The 19,226-nt window shown below is 32.4% G+C and overlaps 5 protein-coding genes across 5 annotated transcripts; 1 reads left to right on the plus strand and 4 right to left on the minus strand.

Annotated features, from left to right (window-relative positions):
* Positions 1 to 409: 409 nt before the first annotated feature.
* LOC108860373 (transcription factor bHLH167-like) lies at positions 410 to 1,696 on the minus strand. Its single transcript, XM_018634261.2, has 3 exons — positions 1,558 to 1,696; positions 885 to 1,208; positions 410 to 777 (listed from the first exon to the last, which is right to left on the minus strand). The coding sequence occupies exons 1-3, from the start codon at positions 1,657 to 1,659 to the stop codon at positions 709 to 711; spliced, it is 495 nt and encodes a 164-aa protein (XP_018489763.1). The 5' UTR covers positions 1,660 to 1,696; the 3' UTR covers positions 410 to 708.
* Positions 1,697 to 4,476: 2,780 nt separating this feature from the next.
* On the minus strand, positions 4,477 to 5,518 carry LOC108858411 (transcription factor bHLH168-like). The gene is given in 4 exon segments (XM_057011039.1): positions 4,477 to 4,634; positions 4,744 to 4,824; positions 4,826 to 5,065; positions 5,336 to 5,518. Coding segments are annotated over 4 exon segments (528 nt in total). The 5' UTR covers positions 5,474 to 5,518; the 3' UTR covers positions 4,477 to 4,565.
* A 4,441-nt stretch (positions 5,519 to 9,959) lies between these two features.
* LOC108857221 (uncharacterized protein At4g28440) lies at positions 9,960 to 11,091 on the minus strand. The gene is made up of 3 exons (XM_018631173.2): positions 11,005 to 11,091; positions 10,436 to 10,700; positions 9,960 to 10,350 (listed from the first exon to the last, which is right to left on the minus strand). Exons 2-3 carry the CDS (start codon positions 10,665 to 10,667, stop codon positions 10,160 to 10,162), a joined length of 423 nt encoding a protein of 140 aa, XP_018486675.2. The 5' UTR covers positions 10,668 to 10,700; positions 11,005 to 11,091; the 3' UTR covers positions 9,960 to 10,159.
* Positions 11,092 to 12,007: 916 nt separating this feature from the next.
* LOC108805230 (transcription factor bHLH90) lies at positions 12,008 to 14,304 on the plus strand. Its single transcript, XM_018577216.2, has 8 exons — positions 12,008 to 12,223; positions 12,385 to 12,588; positions 12,676 to 12,745; positions 12,830 to 12,898; positions 12,998 to 13,267; positions 13,368 to 13,559; positions 13,639 to 13,815; positions 13,891 to 14,304. Exons 1-8 carry the CDS (start codon positions 12,120 to 12,122, stop codon positions 13,993 to 13,995), a joined length of 1,191 nt encoding a protein of 396 aa, XP_018432718.1. The 5' UTR covers positions 12,008 to 12,119; the 3' UTR covers positions 13,996 to 14,304.
* A 215-nt stretch (positions 14,305 to 14,519) lies between these two features.
* LOC108805228 (polygalacturonase At1g48100) lies at positions 14,520 to 16,922 on the minus strand. Its single transcript, XM_018577214.2, has 6 exons — positions 16,429 to 16,922; positions 15,935 to 16,066; positions 15,640 to 15,861; positions 15,509 to 15,553; positions 15,223 to 15,430; positions 14,520 to 15,144 (listed from the first exon to the last, which is right to left on the minus strand). The coding sequence occupies exons 1-6, from the start codon at positions 16,840 to 16,842 to the stop codon at positions 14,561 to 14,563; spliced, it is 1,605 nt and encodes a 534-aa protein (XP_018432716.1). The 5' UTR covers positions 16,843 to 16,922; the 3' UTR covers positions 14,520 to 14,560.
* Between the last annotated feature and the right edge of the window lie 2,304 nt (positions 16,923 to 19,226).

The following is a 19,226-nucleotide window of genomic DNA, read 5'->3' on the forward strand; positions in this document are numbered from 1 at the left end:
TGAAGAATTTATAAACTATTTTCATATACTGTTTAAAATGTATGTAAATACACGCTGATGTGGCCAGGATACCTCTATAATTCTAAAGAAAAAACACGCTGATGTATGCTTCTAGGCTTGTAGCACATAGGTCGTTCTTTGATAGTTTTGCATGGATAAAAATTACTACAATGAAATTATGCACTGGTTCTAAGGATATATCACAAATCAAGAAATTTATATTTAATCATTGATGCATGTGAAAGTCCCCTTATCTAGTGGTTTGACTAAGTATTCAATTGTTTCTACATCTGGAGGTTTGGGGTTCAAACCCTAAAAAATACCAAATTATGCAGATTATGGAGAAACAAGTTACATGAGATATTCAGCTTGGTGCATGGCATACCATCGAACATAGATCTCATAGGACGACTCAGAGTGGTGCAGTCAGACGTGTATTCTCACAGGGTGGTAGAATTGTCGGCTGTAAAATCGTCTTTGTAATATTCTCATCATTATAATAGCATAATTAATCGATAATAATCGATCCAGATGTTCAAAAAAAAAAAATCATTGACGCATGCATGCTTACATAGTCGAACTCAAAATAACATTAAAAAAAAACTAAAGAACTTGTATATTTCAAAAGAAAAATACACTTAAAATATTGCACTCGTACTAGTGTAGTAGTGTATACTAATGATTCATTCGGACTTAGATACTGCTTCATCAAAATATGATATCCCTTAATCTCTCTTCTATCCTTGATGGATCAATGCCGATCCGACATATTATAGCCTGCAAATATTCATTTAGGGAATCACGTATACATGCATAATCAAAGTGATCCAAAACTATATTAAACATACGTGACACGGAAATATGTGGATGTTTTTCATACATACCTGACCTACGATTATATAAATGATCATCCTATCATTCAAGTTCTGAAGATTAGCATTCACTACTTGAGCTCCTTCTTCTTCAAAAACACTCACAAGCTCGTGTAACATTACTCTTTTCTTGTTCAGATCCATAATCAGATTCATTTCTATGGTCGAGTCCCTCGAATAAATACTGAGTTTCGGCAGAAAAGACAACGACCCTTCATAGTGATTACTCACTTCATCTCCTAGCAAAGTCATTTTCTTCTCCCTCAGATAATTTACCTTTTCTTTCAATTGGATCATGTATGATGTTGCTTGATCTATAAGTTGAGGCACCGGTAACTGCTACAGCCAATAAAAAATAATCCCAAATTACTTTCATATCTTTTGTATGAATCTTGTGATGTATATATATAAGTAAAACGTAAAAAGCCTATAAGTGAAACCACTGGTTTTTGTCCGTATTATATATAATATATACTTTTGGTACATATGTTTTTATTTTGCATAAAACGATTAGAAAACCCATTGATTATATAAATGGGGATGTGTAGATGATTTTGTTTGCATAGAGGCGCGCTTAGACGGTCATATTTTGTGGCAATTTATACATCTAACACTAATTGTTTAGTTATGTTTTTTTGACACAAAATATATATAAGTTAAGTACATTAGAGAAATAGAAACATACCCTATGAGTGGGAGAAACATGAGAAGAGAGTATAGCGAAGAGATGTTTCATGCGCGTTCGTCGCTCTTTCTCTCTGAGGTTTCGTTGTTCCCTCAGCGACATTGAGTTTCCTTCTCCTAACTCTCTATTACTCTCCTTCTCCTATTTTCTTTTGTTTTTAAAAAGATTTTATGTTTTACTCTCTTTTCAAATCCATCTCATCACTCTATTTATAGAGAGGGAGCAACAGGTCAGAGTCACAAATCTCAAATTTCATAGAAAGAGCATTCGTATTTGGAAAGCCTCACTTTCCAAAGAAAGTCATAGCTTTTCTGATTGCGTCTGGCAGCTTACACACTACTTAATAATTTGCTTGTTTTTATCCTACCAAGTAAAATTTATATATACTTTAGTTTTCATTCTAAAGAATTTGAGATACTAATTAAGTTTCAAAAAGTGAAAATTATGTTCAAAAAAAGTTTCAAAAAGTGGAGAATTTAATACAAAGGGATTGGTTGGTATGGTTGGACACAGTTCTATAGTGTTCAGAGATTCTAATTTCATAGTATAATATATGTTATTATTGTTATCGGATAAGTCCAGCTATCAGCTGCTGGAGATTTAGTAGGGTTTATAGAAAATTCTCATCAAAGACCAATTCAATGGCATAATAGTCAGATATGATAGACAAAATAAACAAAATTCCTTACAAAAAAAGTACTATGTTTTTTTTTAATTCGCCGAGTAAACTGTATTATTGCCGATACAAAGGGACCACGACGTACCAATTCCTTGTTCGATCGATAAGGTGCACATGTTTATTATCCAATCACGGGCCACAAAAAAAAAAGCTAACATGATTCATCAGTCAACATACAATGATACAAGGAAAGGACACAATTAATTGAATACAACGTATTCCCTACAAATATCAAAGGACTATTATAATTTAGCAAAAAAAAACATCAAAGGACTATAGAACACGTTGCACAAAGTCCAAAAAGAACTTGAACAGTTTTGCCGACTTTATCCACCGATGTGTCGTTTATTTATAAAGACCTGAACGTTTGCATGGAACGATCTAATTAAACGTTCACGGGAGGTGAATATGTACGCAGGCTATCATGGGCAAGCTCATGCATGCATGTAAATATCCAACGATCGAATCACGGCTGCTTGAGCTGATCGGCCAGATCAATATGGGACTGGAACGGGTTATAGCAACGTTTGCGTTTCTGGCAGAGAGAAAAGAGAAAGAAGGTAATAGTTTACAAAATACTTATTCTCGTGAATTTAGCATTGACGGAAAGCGGATAAATTTGTAATGCTACCGCCAATGTAAATGAAAATTCGTTCTTTCTTTGGAATTGTGGATTTTACCATTTGTGCGAGGACAGAAATGATTCGTTTACTGATCTTCTAAATTTTTTTCTTTTCTGATCTTGTAATTATTAAGTACTATTTTTGTCGTTTTGTCTTCATTTATAAATATCACCAACGAATTATGATAGACTATCAATCCTACTATTTCAGTTTAATCACGTTTAGTTTTGAAATTTTAAGAAAACCCTTTATCAAAAATTTTAAGAAAACCTTTTATCAAAAAAAAAAGTTTTGAATTTCTTTTTTGTAACTGAAGTTTTGAAATTATTTGGGGACAATAAATCAAAAAGATAAATGTATTATTAGTAACATATGGAATCAAATAAACTCTTTTAGAATTGTATACTTATATTACAATAAATCACAAACTGGAATGCTATATAATTATGGATGCATGGCAAACATGTTTAAAAGAAAAAACTATAAAACATGTTCCTTTGGGTAAAAACTATAAAACATGTTGCCGCAAAGAAATAGAAGAATCTCATTTGTATGCAGTTCGCCTTTCCTCATCTGAATATATTTCGTCTAGTCGTCTTACTTCTTTTTCCCTAAGTGTTTATTTTAGGCTTGGTGATTTTGAGCATGTTTTTTTTTCAAAAGTTATTTCTTCATACATTGATTTCCACACTGAAAAATAAAAACCTACACCACAAATAATTTTGTAGTTTTGTTCAATTATAGAACCACCAATTATTGAAAGCAATATCGAAAAAATATCGGCCTACTTAACACGAATTTATCGATTTGTCTACATAAGTCATTTGCTGGCCATACACTTTTCAATGTATTGTCGGACGTATCATTCATTTCTTTGCTAATTTGGCCACGAAATTATAGACCAAAAATCCTTAATAAATGCTAGATTGTTTACGAACAACTTTAACAGTGGATTTCTCGAATATGTAGTTATTTTCCATATCACAATTTTATTAACCAGTGTTAAACATACTTTTGCGACTTTTAACCACGAAAGTAAGGGATTTAGTAAAGAAAATTCTGTTAACTTTTCAAAAATAGTTAACAGAATTCTATTGTTCAAAAAAAAAAAAAATCTGTTAACTTTATTAATCATTTTTTTTTTGAAATTAACTTCTAAACGAAATGTTGAAGAACTCTGTCATTACTAGTTTACAATCCCTCCGTTTCAAATTAAGCCATGTTTTTGAAAAAATATTTGTTTCAAAAAATGTATTTTTCACTTTCTAATTCATTTTTAATAAGTAATAATGACTAATTATAAACTTCAAAAATATTAATTGCATTTAACGAATTCTGATTGATTTAGAATCATGGAAAATATATAATTTCTGTTATACATTTAATATTTAAATTTATTATGTTTTATTAATCTCTATGAAAAAACCATAGCATATAACATTTTGAAATGGATGGAATACCTGAGTAATGTATGATAACTATTTGAGTACATTGTGTAAATGTAAATAGTGCACAATTTTCTATGTCAACAAAAAGATATAAAATGAATCATATAAAACATCTGCAGCTTATTAGGGATGTTAATTAGTGTATGAGGACAATATCCTATCCCGGCAAGTTAGGTTTAAACAAAATCTTTAACGTTATAAACTTAAGACTTTCAATTATTCTTTCAGAGACATGTGAATTAATGCTTCAACAACATATTAAAAGATGATATCCCTCACTCTATTTTCTATTCTTGATGGATCAATGCCGATCCTGCATATGACAGCCTGCAAATATTCATTTAGACAACAAACTGTTTATAATCAAAATTGGTATATATCAAAATACCTTGACACATGCATGTGCGTTTATGCATGGATATGTGTTCATACATACCTGGGCTATGATTGTATAAGCAGTTCTATCATTCAAGTTCTGGAGACTAGCAGTCATAATTTGAGCTCCTTCTTCTTCAAAAAACTCTCATAAGCTCGTGTAACATTAATCTTTTCATGTTAACATCGATAATCAGATTCATCTCTATGATCGAATCCCTTGAATGGATACTGAGTTTTGGCAAAAGAGACGACGATCCTTCTGAGCGCTTCCAGACTTCTCTTCCTAACAATGTTTTTTTCTTCTCCTTCAAATACTTTACATTCTCTTTCATTTTGATCATGTATGATGTCGCTTCATCAATAAGTTGAGGCACTGGTAACTACTGGTGCCAATACAAAAAGTCACAAACACACATATATTACTCAAATTAATTATTCTTTTTCTTTTTGCATGAATGAGTTTATAATCAATATAACACAAACGCAGTGTCCTAGCTAGCTATGAGAAACACTTGTTTGTAAGTCTTACACATACGTATTATGGAATATACCTATCATGAAGTTTCTACAATATGCACATAAAATCCATGTATATATAATGTGACAGAGATTAGAAAGAGAGAGACTACGAAGGGAAGAGAGATCCAGACCCTACGAGTGGGAGACACATGGGAAGAGAGTAAACAAAATAGATCTTTCATACGCGTCCGTCGCTCTTTCTCCCTGAGGTTTCGCTTTTCCCTCAATGACAGTGAGCTTCCTTCTCCGATTTCTCTTTTCCTCTCCATTCTCCTTGTTCTCTTTGAAGCTCTTATGTATGTTATATATATATATATATATATATATATATATATATATATATATATATATAGAGAGAGAGAGAGAGAGAGAGAGAGAGAGAGAGAGAGAGAGAGAGAGAGAGAGAGAGAGAGAGAGAGAGAGAGAGAGAGAGAGACTATCTCTATATATAAAGATTGAGAGATTGAGAGAGTCACAGTTCTCAGTTTTGAGAGCATGAGTTGCGTAATTGTAGTACTGGAAAGTGACTTTTTTGAAGAAATAGTGTAAACTGACATTTTTAGAAGAAAGTCAGGGTTTAGTAATTTTTTTTTTTTTTTTTTTTGATAACTCTGGTATCTGGGCAGCCACATTCCCAACTATTCCCTCGAAAGGGGTCCAGCGCCCCAACGGAAAGGATGTTAAATCCGTTGTGACCAAAGCTCGAACCCGGGTGACGGGCAGTACAGCTGTACCTCCTTTACCACCAAGAAAGTCAGGGTTTAGTAATTGCGCCCGTGAGCTTACACACTACCTAATAACTGATTGTTTATTCGTTCTTACATATAGATGTTGTTCGATATAATGTTCAGAGACTGAGTTATACATTTGTATAACTTTTATTCATAGACTATTTTCTTTTATTAACTACAAAAAGTTTGGGTCATGCTCTTATACTCGAACCAGCCATTGCTAATACCTAATTAATGTCATTACATAAAACATCTTTCACAACAAAAATTGAACTAAAAATACAACGCAAACCAATTTTCTACACTAAATCACTAGTCCAAAGCATCATTCGGTTTGGTTCCAGTAAATTGCTAGATTACAGTGTATCAGGGTTTTACATTTTTAACACGATATCAGGTTTTAAGATAATTCTTATAAAAACATATTTAATTTATTTTATTAAAATTGTCATTTTAAAATTTTGAAAACAATAAAAATATCTATTATATTAAAACATAAGTCATGACTTCTAATTTATGTGTGATTTTTTTAAAAATGGACTATCTACTAGATTTGGTCACACTCTATTTTTAATCATTATTAATTTTTAAACTACTTTCATCATAATATCTTTTGATATCTTTTCATTTAAAAATATATATATATATATATATATATATATATATATATATTTTTTAATTTCGAAAAATCTTTTAAAAAGATCTTAACAAGATCTTACTTTCAAAATTATATGTAAATATTTTAACTAATTCCGTAATTAGTTTTGAAATATCATTATACATTAATATATTCAGTTGTTTTTACAAAATGAAAAATAAAATATTATATCTTATTTTTATCTATTATATAATCACAATCAATCATGTTAATTTTTTTTATCATATTGAATTTAATATGATAAAATTATATTAAATTGATAAAGTTTTAAATTTTATTTTCATAAATAGAAAATATTGAAAATATAATATGACAGAGCGGCTTAATATTATAGCAGACTATATACTACATGTATAAAAATCAACATATCTTTCACTTTTGTAGATATAATAATATATTGTGTAAAATGAATAAACATAGAAAATACTAAGAAATCCAGCTTTGAAAGACGGGTAAAAATTTAACATCAATTAAATAAAAAGTAATTTTCAAATATGTTTTTTCATGCACATATTAATATGTTTAATAACTAAATGCAAATACAATAAGAAAAATATATAATAAGAACCAACAAATACGTACGACGGTTTAAACAGTTGATTATTTACAATATGCAAACTATACATTATTGTATTTGAAATAGCTTTATAAATATTTAAATATATGATTAAAATTATGATTGTATACTACTAATGATCTAAATAAATATATATACATATAAAAATGAAAATAAAACTCGCACGGTTGTGCGGATCGAGATCTAGTATTTATTATATATTAAATATTACATCTATTTAAAGTTTAAACAACAATGTTTGAGATAAAAAAAAATAATTTATAAGATCGATGACTTACAATTATATAAAGTTTTTTTGGTCACCAATTATATTAAGTTTATACTAAGTATAGATCGCATTAAACTTCTCAAATAGTAATTTTATATATAAAAAATAAACTGACACATTTTATTAAAGTGGGAATATAACTTTAATACGATCAACCAATGCATGGTTTACTTAGCAAAAAAAAAAACCAATGCATGGTTTAAATGAATGCCTTGCAAAAGTGTGCAATATGTTTCCAATCGACAAAAATAAAAAGAAAATGTGTTTCTATTACCGATTGAAAGAGAGACCTACGTAAAAGTCATGATTCATCATTAACTAATTAGGTGCACGTATTTAAAACCCCAAATAAACATGTTATAAGCTGCGATTGTTCAACGTTTTCATTAACTTTCATTATCATTTAACAAGGTAACATACCAGAAAAGGATATACAACGCGTTCAAGATAATTAAACATTTTTGGCTAAATTGCTGAAATAATTAACCAGAGATGTTGCCTACAAAAAGGCTTGGAACTTTTACATTAGAGAGTAAACAAAATTAAACTTTTATATGTGGAAATGAATACAAAGTCAGAAAATTAGAAAGAAAAATGTTATGATTGCACACTAAAAATGTTATGGTTAGCATATATATTGTATGTTTTCACTTTTGAGGATATATATAGTTAGGACTAGAATATTTTTCACGCATCACCGATTGCTATGATTTTCGTTCGAACCCGATAAACCGAATTGAAGTCGAGCTTTGTGAGCACCGAATAAATTAGTTCAATATAAATAATATTTTAAACTAGTTATAATAAAGAATTTGAAAAATGGTATATGGAAAATAAGTTAGCCGCAAAAAGAAAAATTAAAGAAGAACATTATTTGTACGTCTTTCCTAGTTTTAGAAAGAAAAAAATCGTCGAATGATTCTTGTTAATAAAAGACTGTATCATTCTCGTCCAGCCGTTTTCTTAGACACTGCTATAAGTGCTAATATTATTCTTAGTGCATTTTCCACATGTTTTCTATTTTCTTCAAATGTTTGAACACCAGTACATGAAACTAGCTATTTGTACAAGTCATTGTTTTGAATTTTGGTTCCCATCATGGTCATCATATTGGTTTGTCCGGACAAGATTTGTATCATTCAAAAATGCAATTAATATAAGAGAATAGTGAGGTTACTTATATGATTTGTAACGAATTACCATTGTTTTTCATGACCTATTTTTACTATATCTAAAATTTTATGGAGTAAAGTTATAAATATTTACTTATTCTAAATTTTAAACAAAATATCATGGAAAAAAACATAAATAAATAAAAACATAAACAATGAATTTGACATATATAAATAATTTAATTTGATATTTAAATTAAAAACTAAAAAAATAAAAACTTATTTGTGACAAGATATGAGGATTAGTATTTTGCATAATTTACCTTTTCATGGTCAGTTATAAGCTAATAACATAGGTGATTTTCATAATAATAAGTATATAAATTAAATATGCAATCTGGTTCGCTATCTAGTTAACACATTTACAAGTAAGAAATTGTAGCACCTTTTCAGGCAAGATAAATATGAACTACCATAAGAATATATACGGGTATATGCACATGTGAACTGTGATATAGAGTTTGTTGCTTATGAAAGTTAGGGTCCCTCACAAGAGCCATGATAGCTCAAAGGAGACAAAATCACCCAAAGAACAGGAGCGATGCTGAACTATATCTCGGTATAACAGAACCATATCTAACTTTTATGGTACAACAACTTAAGGCAGTTTCTTCCATCTCCTACGTATACTTATCTTTAGTCGGGTTCATGAATACACTAAGAATAAATCATGCTTAACGTTTACTTTTCTCAGATTTGATTTCATTGAAACCCACAACTTTAGGCGATGTAGAATGGGAACCGTTGCGCAAAGTCTCGTCAGTCTGATACTTTGCTTTTGTATTATTCATGATGACTTAGATGAATAAGTTGTTCCAATTTTTTAGAGTTTACTTTCGAATCCAGCCTCCTTTTGCATTGACAATAGACATGCTATTCATATATGATATGTACTCATGAACGCAAAACATCATGAGGGAAACAATCTGAAGTGTCATTAGTGAAACCAAACTGCTGTTAACATACATTCAGCAACATATTAGACGATTTTTTTCAAAAAAAAAAAAAAAAACATATTAGACGAATGTGATTGTATGATGGATCATCTATTTGAGAATCTACTCACTCAAAATGTCATTAATTAAAGCTGCCAGGAATATTGATTTAATCGTTCTTGATGTAACTATAACTAATAGATTTTGCATACTAGCCTCGTTTTATACAAACTGAATGGCTGTTTCAGTGTACGCCTGATGATACAACTCCATTGGTCGAATGACTTAAACTTATTGGACCAAAGTGATAGTCGATGTATGTCTGTTGTTAAGTTTTTTTTCTTCTTTTGGCTATGAGGAAACCAAAGCTTAAACAACCTAATGTTCCCATGATATTTTATGAGAGAATCAATCTACATAATAAAAATACCTGCAACTTGATTTTCAAAACGAGAACAGAGTTAAGCTTGGAGAATACATTAAAGACTACAAATTCTGATAAACAAAACTCAAAGCAGAGAGAGAGAGGCTGCTATTGCTTCTCCAACTAGAAAATGGGGGTCTTCTGAGTCTCACTCTGCTTACATTTTTGGTGGTTGGCAGGATGAACCAAATCAAGCTTCGACGCTCACAAGCTCATACTCGATGAGCGAAAGATTGTTATCTTCCTTGACAGTGATGTCAGTGGACTCCTCAGCAACTTCAACGCGGCCCCATCTATCAACAGCAAGCCTCATAGATCCCTTGTACATGTCGATCTTTGCATTGCGCAGTGTCACTATCTTTCCTTCTTTCATCAAATCCACTGATCAATAAATCAGAAAATCTCTATTAAATCACCAGACTAACACTCTAGACATTCCATAAAACCTACAATCTGTGTTTCTGACCTTGATCGTTTCTGGCAGTAAAGATAATGATACCAGTCTCATCACCAACTAAACATTCAGCAATCCTCATCTGACGAGCCTGGGGACCACTAGGACGACCTCCTCCACCTCTCTGCATCACCGTCTTCGTGCTGACAACTTTCACGTTGAGTGAGTGGCCATTGGTTCCTGGCCTCAGCTCATTAACCTTTGTGAACACAGGCTTCCTCAAAGCAGCTGATGCCTCAGCCATAATCTTTTTTTTTAATTAAAAAAAAAAAGAAGCCTACAAAATAACCCATAAAGAAGTAAACTTAACCGGATCAGCACTCCTAACAATTCAATTCAAACCCTTGCGATCAAACAAACATTTTAAAGCAATCCAGATCTCACACGAGTTACAGTGACAGAGATGACACATTCAATATCCAAGATCAAACAAAAAAAAAAGTTTTCATTCTTCAAACCAAACACATCCATTACACAAGTCGACGAACAGATTCAAAGCTAATCAGTCACTTACGTTTGACTCCATAGATTCATGGAATATCGAATTGAACAAGAAAGCCAGGGTTTTTCAATTCACTTACGTTTTGGTTTGGGAGAAGAGAGAGACGACTTCCTGATTAGATCTATCGAGGCGATGAACTCAAAGACGCGACACAAGCGGTTTTGTCTAAAACTCATGTATTAATGAGCTGAACACGTGTCACGCCCTATTGAACCTTATATTTAGTAAACATTTTCGATTAGCCTCAAAACTTTGATCAGTATATTTTACACCCCCACGATTTCTCCGAATTAATAATTTTCAAAACCGAGTAAACCGATATAACTTAATCGGTTTATTAGGATTCCACCTGCACAAAGAACCAGCAGATGGAAACCCGGTTCATCAGCATTGCTCGAACGTCTTCGAGATTTTTTTTTGATCTGCGCTAAATGTAACGGCCCTTCCTGGGCCTTGTCAGTATTAAAAGGTTCAAGCTTGAACCACTGTGTCTATGAGCTTAAGGATATATCAATTATCATAACCATAACCGGAACTGTATACGAAGGCTGTCGGAAAGCTTAATTAGCAATGTCAATAATCTAATGTTAGTAGAAATGAATATCTTATTTGTGACGTTGATTCATTAAAGTACGAAAACAGAATCAAAGATCCTAACCTTTTTCTTTTTCTTCTTCTAAAAGTATTAAAGCTCTCAAGCTCTGTGTCTTTCCTTAAAAGTATAAAGTAGAGATGATGATTTGAGCAAGTGAAGAAACAAAAAAAAAAAAAGAAGGTTTGATCAATTTCTTATTGTTAAGTGTAGCTATCAAAAAAAAAAACATATACTGTAAGAAGTCCTTTTTATGGCCGTTTCTCCTTACAGTCAGAGTAAAACCATCTTTCTGTCTCTTTCTACAGATATGTCGTCAGTCATCACTGTCACGTACGTATATGGGTACGACTCTCTCTCTCTTTTAATTCAAAAAGCGATGTTGGTTAGTATTGTCCTGTACGATTTGGTATATTCGCGTTATGATTTTGATTTGACAGAGTAACTGCTCTGTATATATATATGCCAAAACATATCTCTCTGTCTCTCTCTCTCTCTCTCTCTCCTTGCACCAGTTCACAAGTGAACAGAAGAGTTCAGGCTTTTTGTTTGGCTTTCCTTGTTTTAGCAGAAGTGAATTAGTAAGAGAGAGAGAGAGAGAAATGATGAGAAGTGTTGAGAGAGTGAAGGAGTTTCTTAGACCCTTGGTTGATTCCAGAGACTGGGACTTTTGCGTTATCTGGAAACTCGGTGATGATCCTTCTAGGTACACACACACTCTCGCATTCTGTTCCTTGTTTTCAGGGTTTCTTTTGTTCTTTGTGAATCTTCAACTTTTGTTTTTTTTTTCCATTTTGACCCATACTGATATGGGGTCTTAGAAGCTTTTATTTTCTACTGTTCCTTATAATTCCGTTTAATCAGCAGGTTTATTGAATGGATGGGATGCTGCTGCAGTGGTAGTTATACTGATAACAACATTAAGCATGAAAATGTGGAAGTAGAAGAACAAGAAGAGAGACAAAAGATGATGAGCTGTATTTGCAGAGATGAACATAACAAGCATCATATAAGAAGCCTAGCTTGTGAATCTCTTTCTCGTTTTCCTCTCTTCATACCTCTCTATCCCGGGTATGTTATGTTTCATCCGCACAAACCTCTAAGACTTAATATTTTTTTGTTTTTTTTTAAATGATACAAGCTCCTTAAAATTTACAGGATTCATGGAGAAGTAGTCATGTCTAAATCTCCCAAATGGTTGATTAATTCAGGTCTAGGATCTAAACAGGTAACCCCAAAAAAAAAAACACTTTCAGGTTTGATCATAAAAACAAATCTGATCTCGATTTTTGTTTGTTTTGTTTGTTTGCAGGATATGTTTAGAACACGGGTTCTTGTCCCTGTCCGTGATGGTCTAGTTGAACTTTTCTCCTTCACAATGGTAATATATATTAAGCATTTACCTTTCTAAATCGGTTTACAAATTTTTAAATGGTAACTTTCATAAAATGCCATTCTCTCTGTTTTTTGGTTGTTTCAGAAACCAGTTGATGAAAGCATGGTTGATGTGATCATATCGCATTGTAACGCCTTCTTCGAACCATTCCCTGAACAAACATTTCCATGTGGGGAACAAGCGCCGTGTTTGACTGTGATGAACAAGCAAGAGAATGTGGTGATGCAAGATAATAAGAAGCTGACTAATAATGAAAATTTCAAATCAAAGAATCTTCATTCAGAGAGAAAAAGAAGAGAGAGGCTTAATCAGAGAATCTATGCCCTAAGAGCCTTAGTCCCTGTCATGACAAAGGTTCCCTCTTATAAAACTCATTTTTGGTTTCTGGATCACTCTTCTTGTGTGAACCACATCCCTTGTTGATTTGATTTATCCACATGATTATGCTATGCAGATGAATAAAAATGGAGCTCTTAGTGATGCGGTTGATTACATCAATGAACTGCTGGTGGAGAAGCAGAAACTTGAAGACGAGCTGAGTGGAATCAGCGAGGTAGAATGCAGAGCAGAGGAAGAAGCTGTGATAGCTAATCCAGAAGCTGAAAAAGTTTCCTATGAACTCAACAAGAAAGAGAACAACAACGAGGTATCTACTATAGAGACTTAAGATCATATCCATATATATCAGACTGACCTGGTGAAATTTGGTTTCTGGACTCGTTCAGGTGAATCTTGAAGTCCACGAGACTGGTGAGGGAGATTTCTTGATTCGTGTCGCACAGGGGCATAAACGAGATGGATTCAAGAGGTTGATAGAAGCTGTAGATTCGTGTGGACTTGAGATCATCCATGTCAATTTCACCAGACTCGACCTCAGTGTCATGACCATTCTCAATGTTAAGGTAACTTGATTACATCTCTTTTACCCTACTTAAGTCGCAGATTCTTGAAATTTGATATATATTTGCATCTTTTAGGCGAACAAAGACGGAACTACACGTGAAGATCTGAGAGATTTGCTGCTGGAGATGATGATAACTTCAGAAAACCCTAATGCAGAGTCTGCAAAACAGTGTACATAACCAACCAAAAATGGGTCAGCAAATGTTTTGTTTGCTTCAGCCACAAGTTACAGCTTAGATCTGATTTTCACAAGCTTCATGGTGACAAGTTTATATGTTGACAGTATTATCAAAAAGTGCAAAAGATCAACATAACAACCGGCTCCATGTGGTGGATTGTGGCTTCTTAAATCCATTTTGTTACATCAGTTTATTTTCATTATCTTTTTATTCAACCTCACTTGGTTCTGGCTAATCAAGTGAGGCATTTAAGTAGCAAGTGTCATCTATAAAAGGAAACAACTCAATAATCAAATTCGTCTTGCATAATTAACTTCGTTCGACCCATATTCGATCTCAGTTTACTTTCTAAATAAACGAGCTTCCTAACCTTTGTCTCTAATTAATTTATTAAATATTTGATCGCATCACACTTTCAACAAGAAGAATAGAAAAGACATTAGTTTTGAACTAAACTATAACTCGTAGGCAGTGGTACTAGTAGGTAGTCGAGCTTTTAGTCTAAAGAAAGATATACATTCATCTACATTAATTGTTCATACTGATCTTTAACTTGCAAGAACCATCAACATACATCATGATCAGACTGAACTCTGTTTCTCGCAGGCTTCCCAATCTGTAAACAATCAATAGGAGGAAGAGTAGGAGTGTTGAGCTCACCAAATGTCTGCCAGCAAAAAGGATCATACATATGATACCGTTCTTGAACCGGTTTAAGCTCAATTCCAGATAACTGCACATCTACGCATGGAAAGTCATCGCTGCATGCGAAATGAACCGGTTTCACTGTGTACGTGCCTTTAATCTTCTCATAAGTCACTCCTTCAACTGCAACCGCTGATGTCTGGTTCTTACATGTGGTATGGTCACAGTAGAATTGATCTATCACTATTGGAAGCTGGACTTCGTTGAGTTGAATGTTTGAGAAGAGTATCCCTTTCACTGATCCTACTCCTCCTTGCCATGTCTTGATCCTGACGCCTGTCATCGTGTTGTGCATAGCCACGTCTCGTACTGTTATGTTGGAGACGCAGGCTTTTGTGCTGTCTTTGCCAAGACTACCAATGCTGATGCCGTGACCTGGTCCACAGTTTATGTTGTGTATATATACATTCGAGCAACCTGTTTGGATTGAGATACAGTCATCTCCTGCACACACAAACACACACACACACATATTAGTAGAACATTCAGATTATTCAAGATTCAAGAATTCAAGATTCCTACCGCAAGCGAGAGTTGAGCTGTGAATGAGGACATCTCTGGTGTTCTGGAGGTGAATCCCGTCAGTGTTTGGACTGTCACCGGGTGAAGAAACGACCATGTCATGTACCAAAACGTCGACGCAGTTATCGAACTTGAGGTGACATTGAGGACTGTTTTGGATCGTTATACCAGATACTTCCACGCCAACACTACCGTAGAATCGCAGTGCCTTGATAAACAAGAAACACAAATCAGTACACAAACACCAGTGAGCTTACAACTTCACAATCCCAAAACTCTTTCTCACCGTTGGTTTGATGCTTGGCATCTTCCAATCAAGCTCACTTCTTATCTGTTAAATGTGAAACAAAAAGAGTTTTGATCTTTGATGAAAATGTGACGTGCTGAAGAAGAAAGAAGAAGAGACGATGAACATACAGGCATTGGAGTGTTTTGGTGAACAGAGTTGTTCAAGGGAACAATGAGCTTGGTTTCACCATCAATGAAAGGGTAATCTTGTTGCCACCAACCTGAGCCTCTTCCATCAATCACACCTTTCCCTTGTACTTTAATACCTTTCAGCTTTGTGAAATCAATCCACCACATTAACCCTTTCCCCCATGATTTTGCATCCGTTGGAGCTATGATCGTCCCATCAAGCTGAACAGGACACTAACTTTAGATTCTTTACTGAAATGAGAAATGCTTTTTATATTCAAAAGATCATTCTCACCTGAAACACAATGTTAGCTTGACAATAAGGACCAGAGAATGAGATTGGACCGACAAGGAAAGTGTAATCAGGTGGTATGATCATCATCGATGCCTCTACTTTGCAAGCAGCCGCCCAAGCCCCTTCAAACGCCTGTAAATGTTTATGAAACTTTATTAATCACCGTTATAATAATGGTTACTATGCCTAGTGATGTGTGGTCCCATTTGTAATCTGTTATTTCTGTTGTCACTTACCTTATATTCGTTTGTCTTTTTCTTCTGGCGAAAGTAAACATAGAACTAAAAAGTTTAAAGTGACTTCACAGACAGAGAAACCTGTTTCTTAGCTCTGTTTTTTTCTTGTTCTGTCTCAGTGTTCTCACATTTGTAATTTATTTATTGTTTTACAAAATCATGAAAACTATATATAAAACTAAATAAATAAAAAAACAAAACAACCCCTAGGATTGATAACTATACGGACGAAATTAATGAGCTAATTTTAATTTTTACCTTAGTGTCATCACATTTGCCATCACCCTTTGCGCCAAAATCCATCACATTGAAAATTTTGGATCCCTTTAGCGGCGGCAGAGACGGTGGTTGGAATTTTGGGGGCCGTGAAACCACGGGAGAGTTATTATGGTCACCTTTTGCTGGCGTTTTCAGCTTTGGTTTTGGTTTAGGTTTAGACTTTTGGTGATGATTATGGTTGTTGTTGTGTGAGCTATGGTGACTGTGATGAGTGTGGGTTTTTGGTTTCTTGCTTGACAAGGAATCAGACAAGTCAGAGGAGCTTCGGTGGTTATGTCTCCAATGTCTTCCTCTTCTAGCAATGCAGGTCTCTAGAGTTATGGACCATACTAAAACCGCCATTAACATTATCATTGTGATGCTTCCCAGCCTTAGACTTCTTCTCATTATCATTTTTCCTTTCTCAAGGAGAGTATCTAGTGGTTGAGACTTTGTTTTTTTTGTGGTGGCTTAAGTTGAAGAAAGAGAAGGTTTTTGAGGGGATTTAAATAAGGAAGCAATCCAAGAATGTTGAGAGGCTCACGGGTTTTCAAAACGAAATTTTATTTTAAAATTCTGTAACGAAACTGAATCAATATCTATCTTATTAAAGTAGAAATAATTTAAGCTTTTGTTTGGTAATAGGGATAGGAGTCTTTAAAAAAATTAAATTTTGTTTGGTAACAAAGATAGTAGAGAATTTTGTCTTTTCCTTATTTAAATGATAGATTTAAGTATTTAATGTCTTTTCCTAATTTAAATAATAGATTTCTTTAATAGATTGAATCTTAACCAAAATAAATTTCCTTATAGATTTTTTGTTAACATTAAATATTTTTCAATATTTATTAATAAAAATAATAAAATAAAAATCACACATCAAAATCAATTTATATATCATATAAATAAAATATAAAATATTTTATATGATATATAAGTCCAATTAGTATTTATATTTTATATTTATAAATATTTTATTTATAAATTGTTAGTATAAAACTTTTATAATATAAGTCCAATTAGTTATAAATATTAGATTTTATATGATACACTGTGATATAATACACGATTAAAATCACATAATATAATTATTTAAAGTAATAAATAAAATTTTTGTTTTAAAATGTTATACTAACAATTATGTAATACATATTAATTTACATATATATATATATATTATCATTAGAACAAAGAAAAAAATTGAAGTGAAAGCAAATATTTATATGGCCACGGATCAAACTATAGAAATAAACAACAATGGCGTAAGATTTTTTTTAACAAATTTATTTTAATTCAAATATGTTTATATATTTTATTTATTTATAAACTATTTTATTTTTTATTAATAATGCTAAGATTTTGGGATTGGAAAAAATTATGACCCATCTCTATATTATTTCAATTAAGAATTTAAAATTTATATCAAAATATTTTTTAAACTTTTAATTTTTATTATAACTACAAATGTTAATTTTCAATCTAAATTTATGTTTAAATATTACAAATATATCATTTATAAAAAAAAACATAAAATAAATACACGCCTGGTTGGGCGGGTCAAGATCTAGTTATCCATTATTTTCCATGTTGTGACTGATAAACTTACTTATAAAAACTAATGTAATAAATAAACCAAAAAGTTCATGTCATCAATGTATTCGTTACCTATATATGATATAATAGAACCATAATATTCGATTTTACTCATTTACAAAAAAAAATATATATTCGATTTTACTTGGACTTTTGTTAAACAAATGATGATATTGACAGTGATGTGAAGTGATTACTCGTGAATTAGTATTTGGAAGCTATAAGTAGAAAATATGCCGAAGTTATAATGTAAGATCGACTTTTTCACTGTGTGTAAAAGTGTCTTACACAAACGGCCAACACATGCTTGGTAGCGAACATGGATAGCCAAGACTTCAATATAGACAAACACTGAAACACGTGTATGCGCACCATGAAGTTATGCTACTTTTTTTTTGTAAAAGATGATGATACTTAAAATGATATGTGTACATATTCGATTTTAGGTGTCGTCCTTTGATATATACAATTACATTCATTGTGTATGTAACGTAAGGGCGGGCTTCTAAAAGAACTCAAGCATGCGTTGGATCTGTCGTTTTGGCATGATTGGAGTGTCCTATGATATTCACATTTAGTGTATAGATTCGAGAGGCCATGCAGAAAAGATATGTTTTAACGAAGATTTAAGGAAAGTGATTTGTATTAAATCTAAATCTTTCAATCACTACTAACAATACCATGCATGCTCACAGTAGAGAGTGTTAAAAAAATAACTAGGTTCTTCTTGTTGAATAACACACACACACAATCTTAAAAGCAATGATAGTTAATCTAATATATTTCATTATTTGTTTCGTATACCTGTCATCTGGTCGAAACATCACATATTAGCTATGATTCCAAGTGGATAATCAAAATCTCAAAATATATTCAACAAAAAGGAAAGGGACAGAAATCTTTTTTTTTCCTCAAAAAAAGGGACACAAATCTTTTTGTTAAGAGAGTTTTTTTTTTATCAAAGTTAAGAGATAGTTTGTCTCGTTAGTTTTCTGAAGAATTTAATTTATAAAACATATATAAGAATATTGTAAAACGAAAGAGACTCGTGAGTGGGTCAATCTGTTGTCAGTGGGGCACTGATTATAACATCTCTTTTAGTACTCACATGCACCACTTCACGGGCATTGCTTTTGCATTCACAACTCCTCAATTATTATTTACTTTTTTTTTTGTAAAAAACCTCAATTATTATTTACTTATTA

The sequence above is a fragment of the Raphanus sativus genome, chromosome 5 (assembly GCF_000801105.2).
Source record: "Raphanus sativus cultivar WK10039 chromosome 5, ASM80110v3, whole genome shotgun sequence".
Taxonomy (NCBI): Eukaryota; Viridiplantae; Streptophyta; class Magnoliopsida; order Brassicales; family Brassicaceae; genus Raphanus; species Raphanus sativus.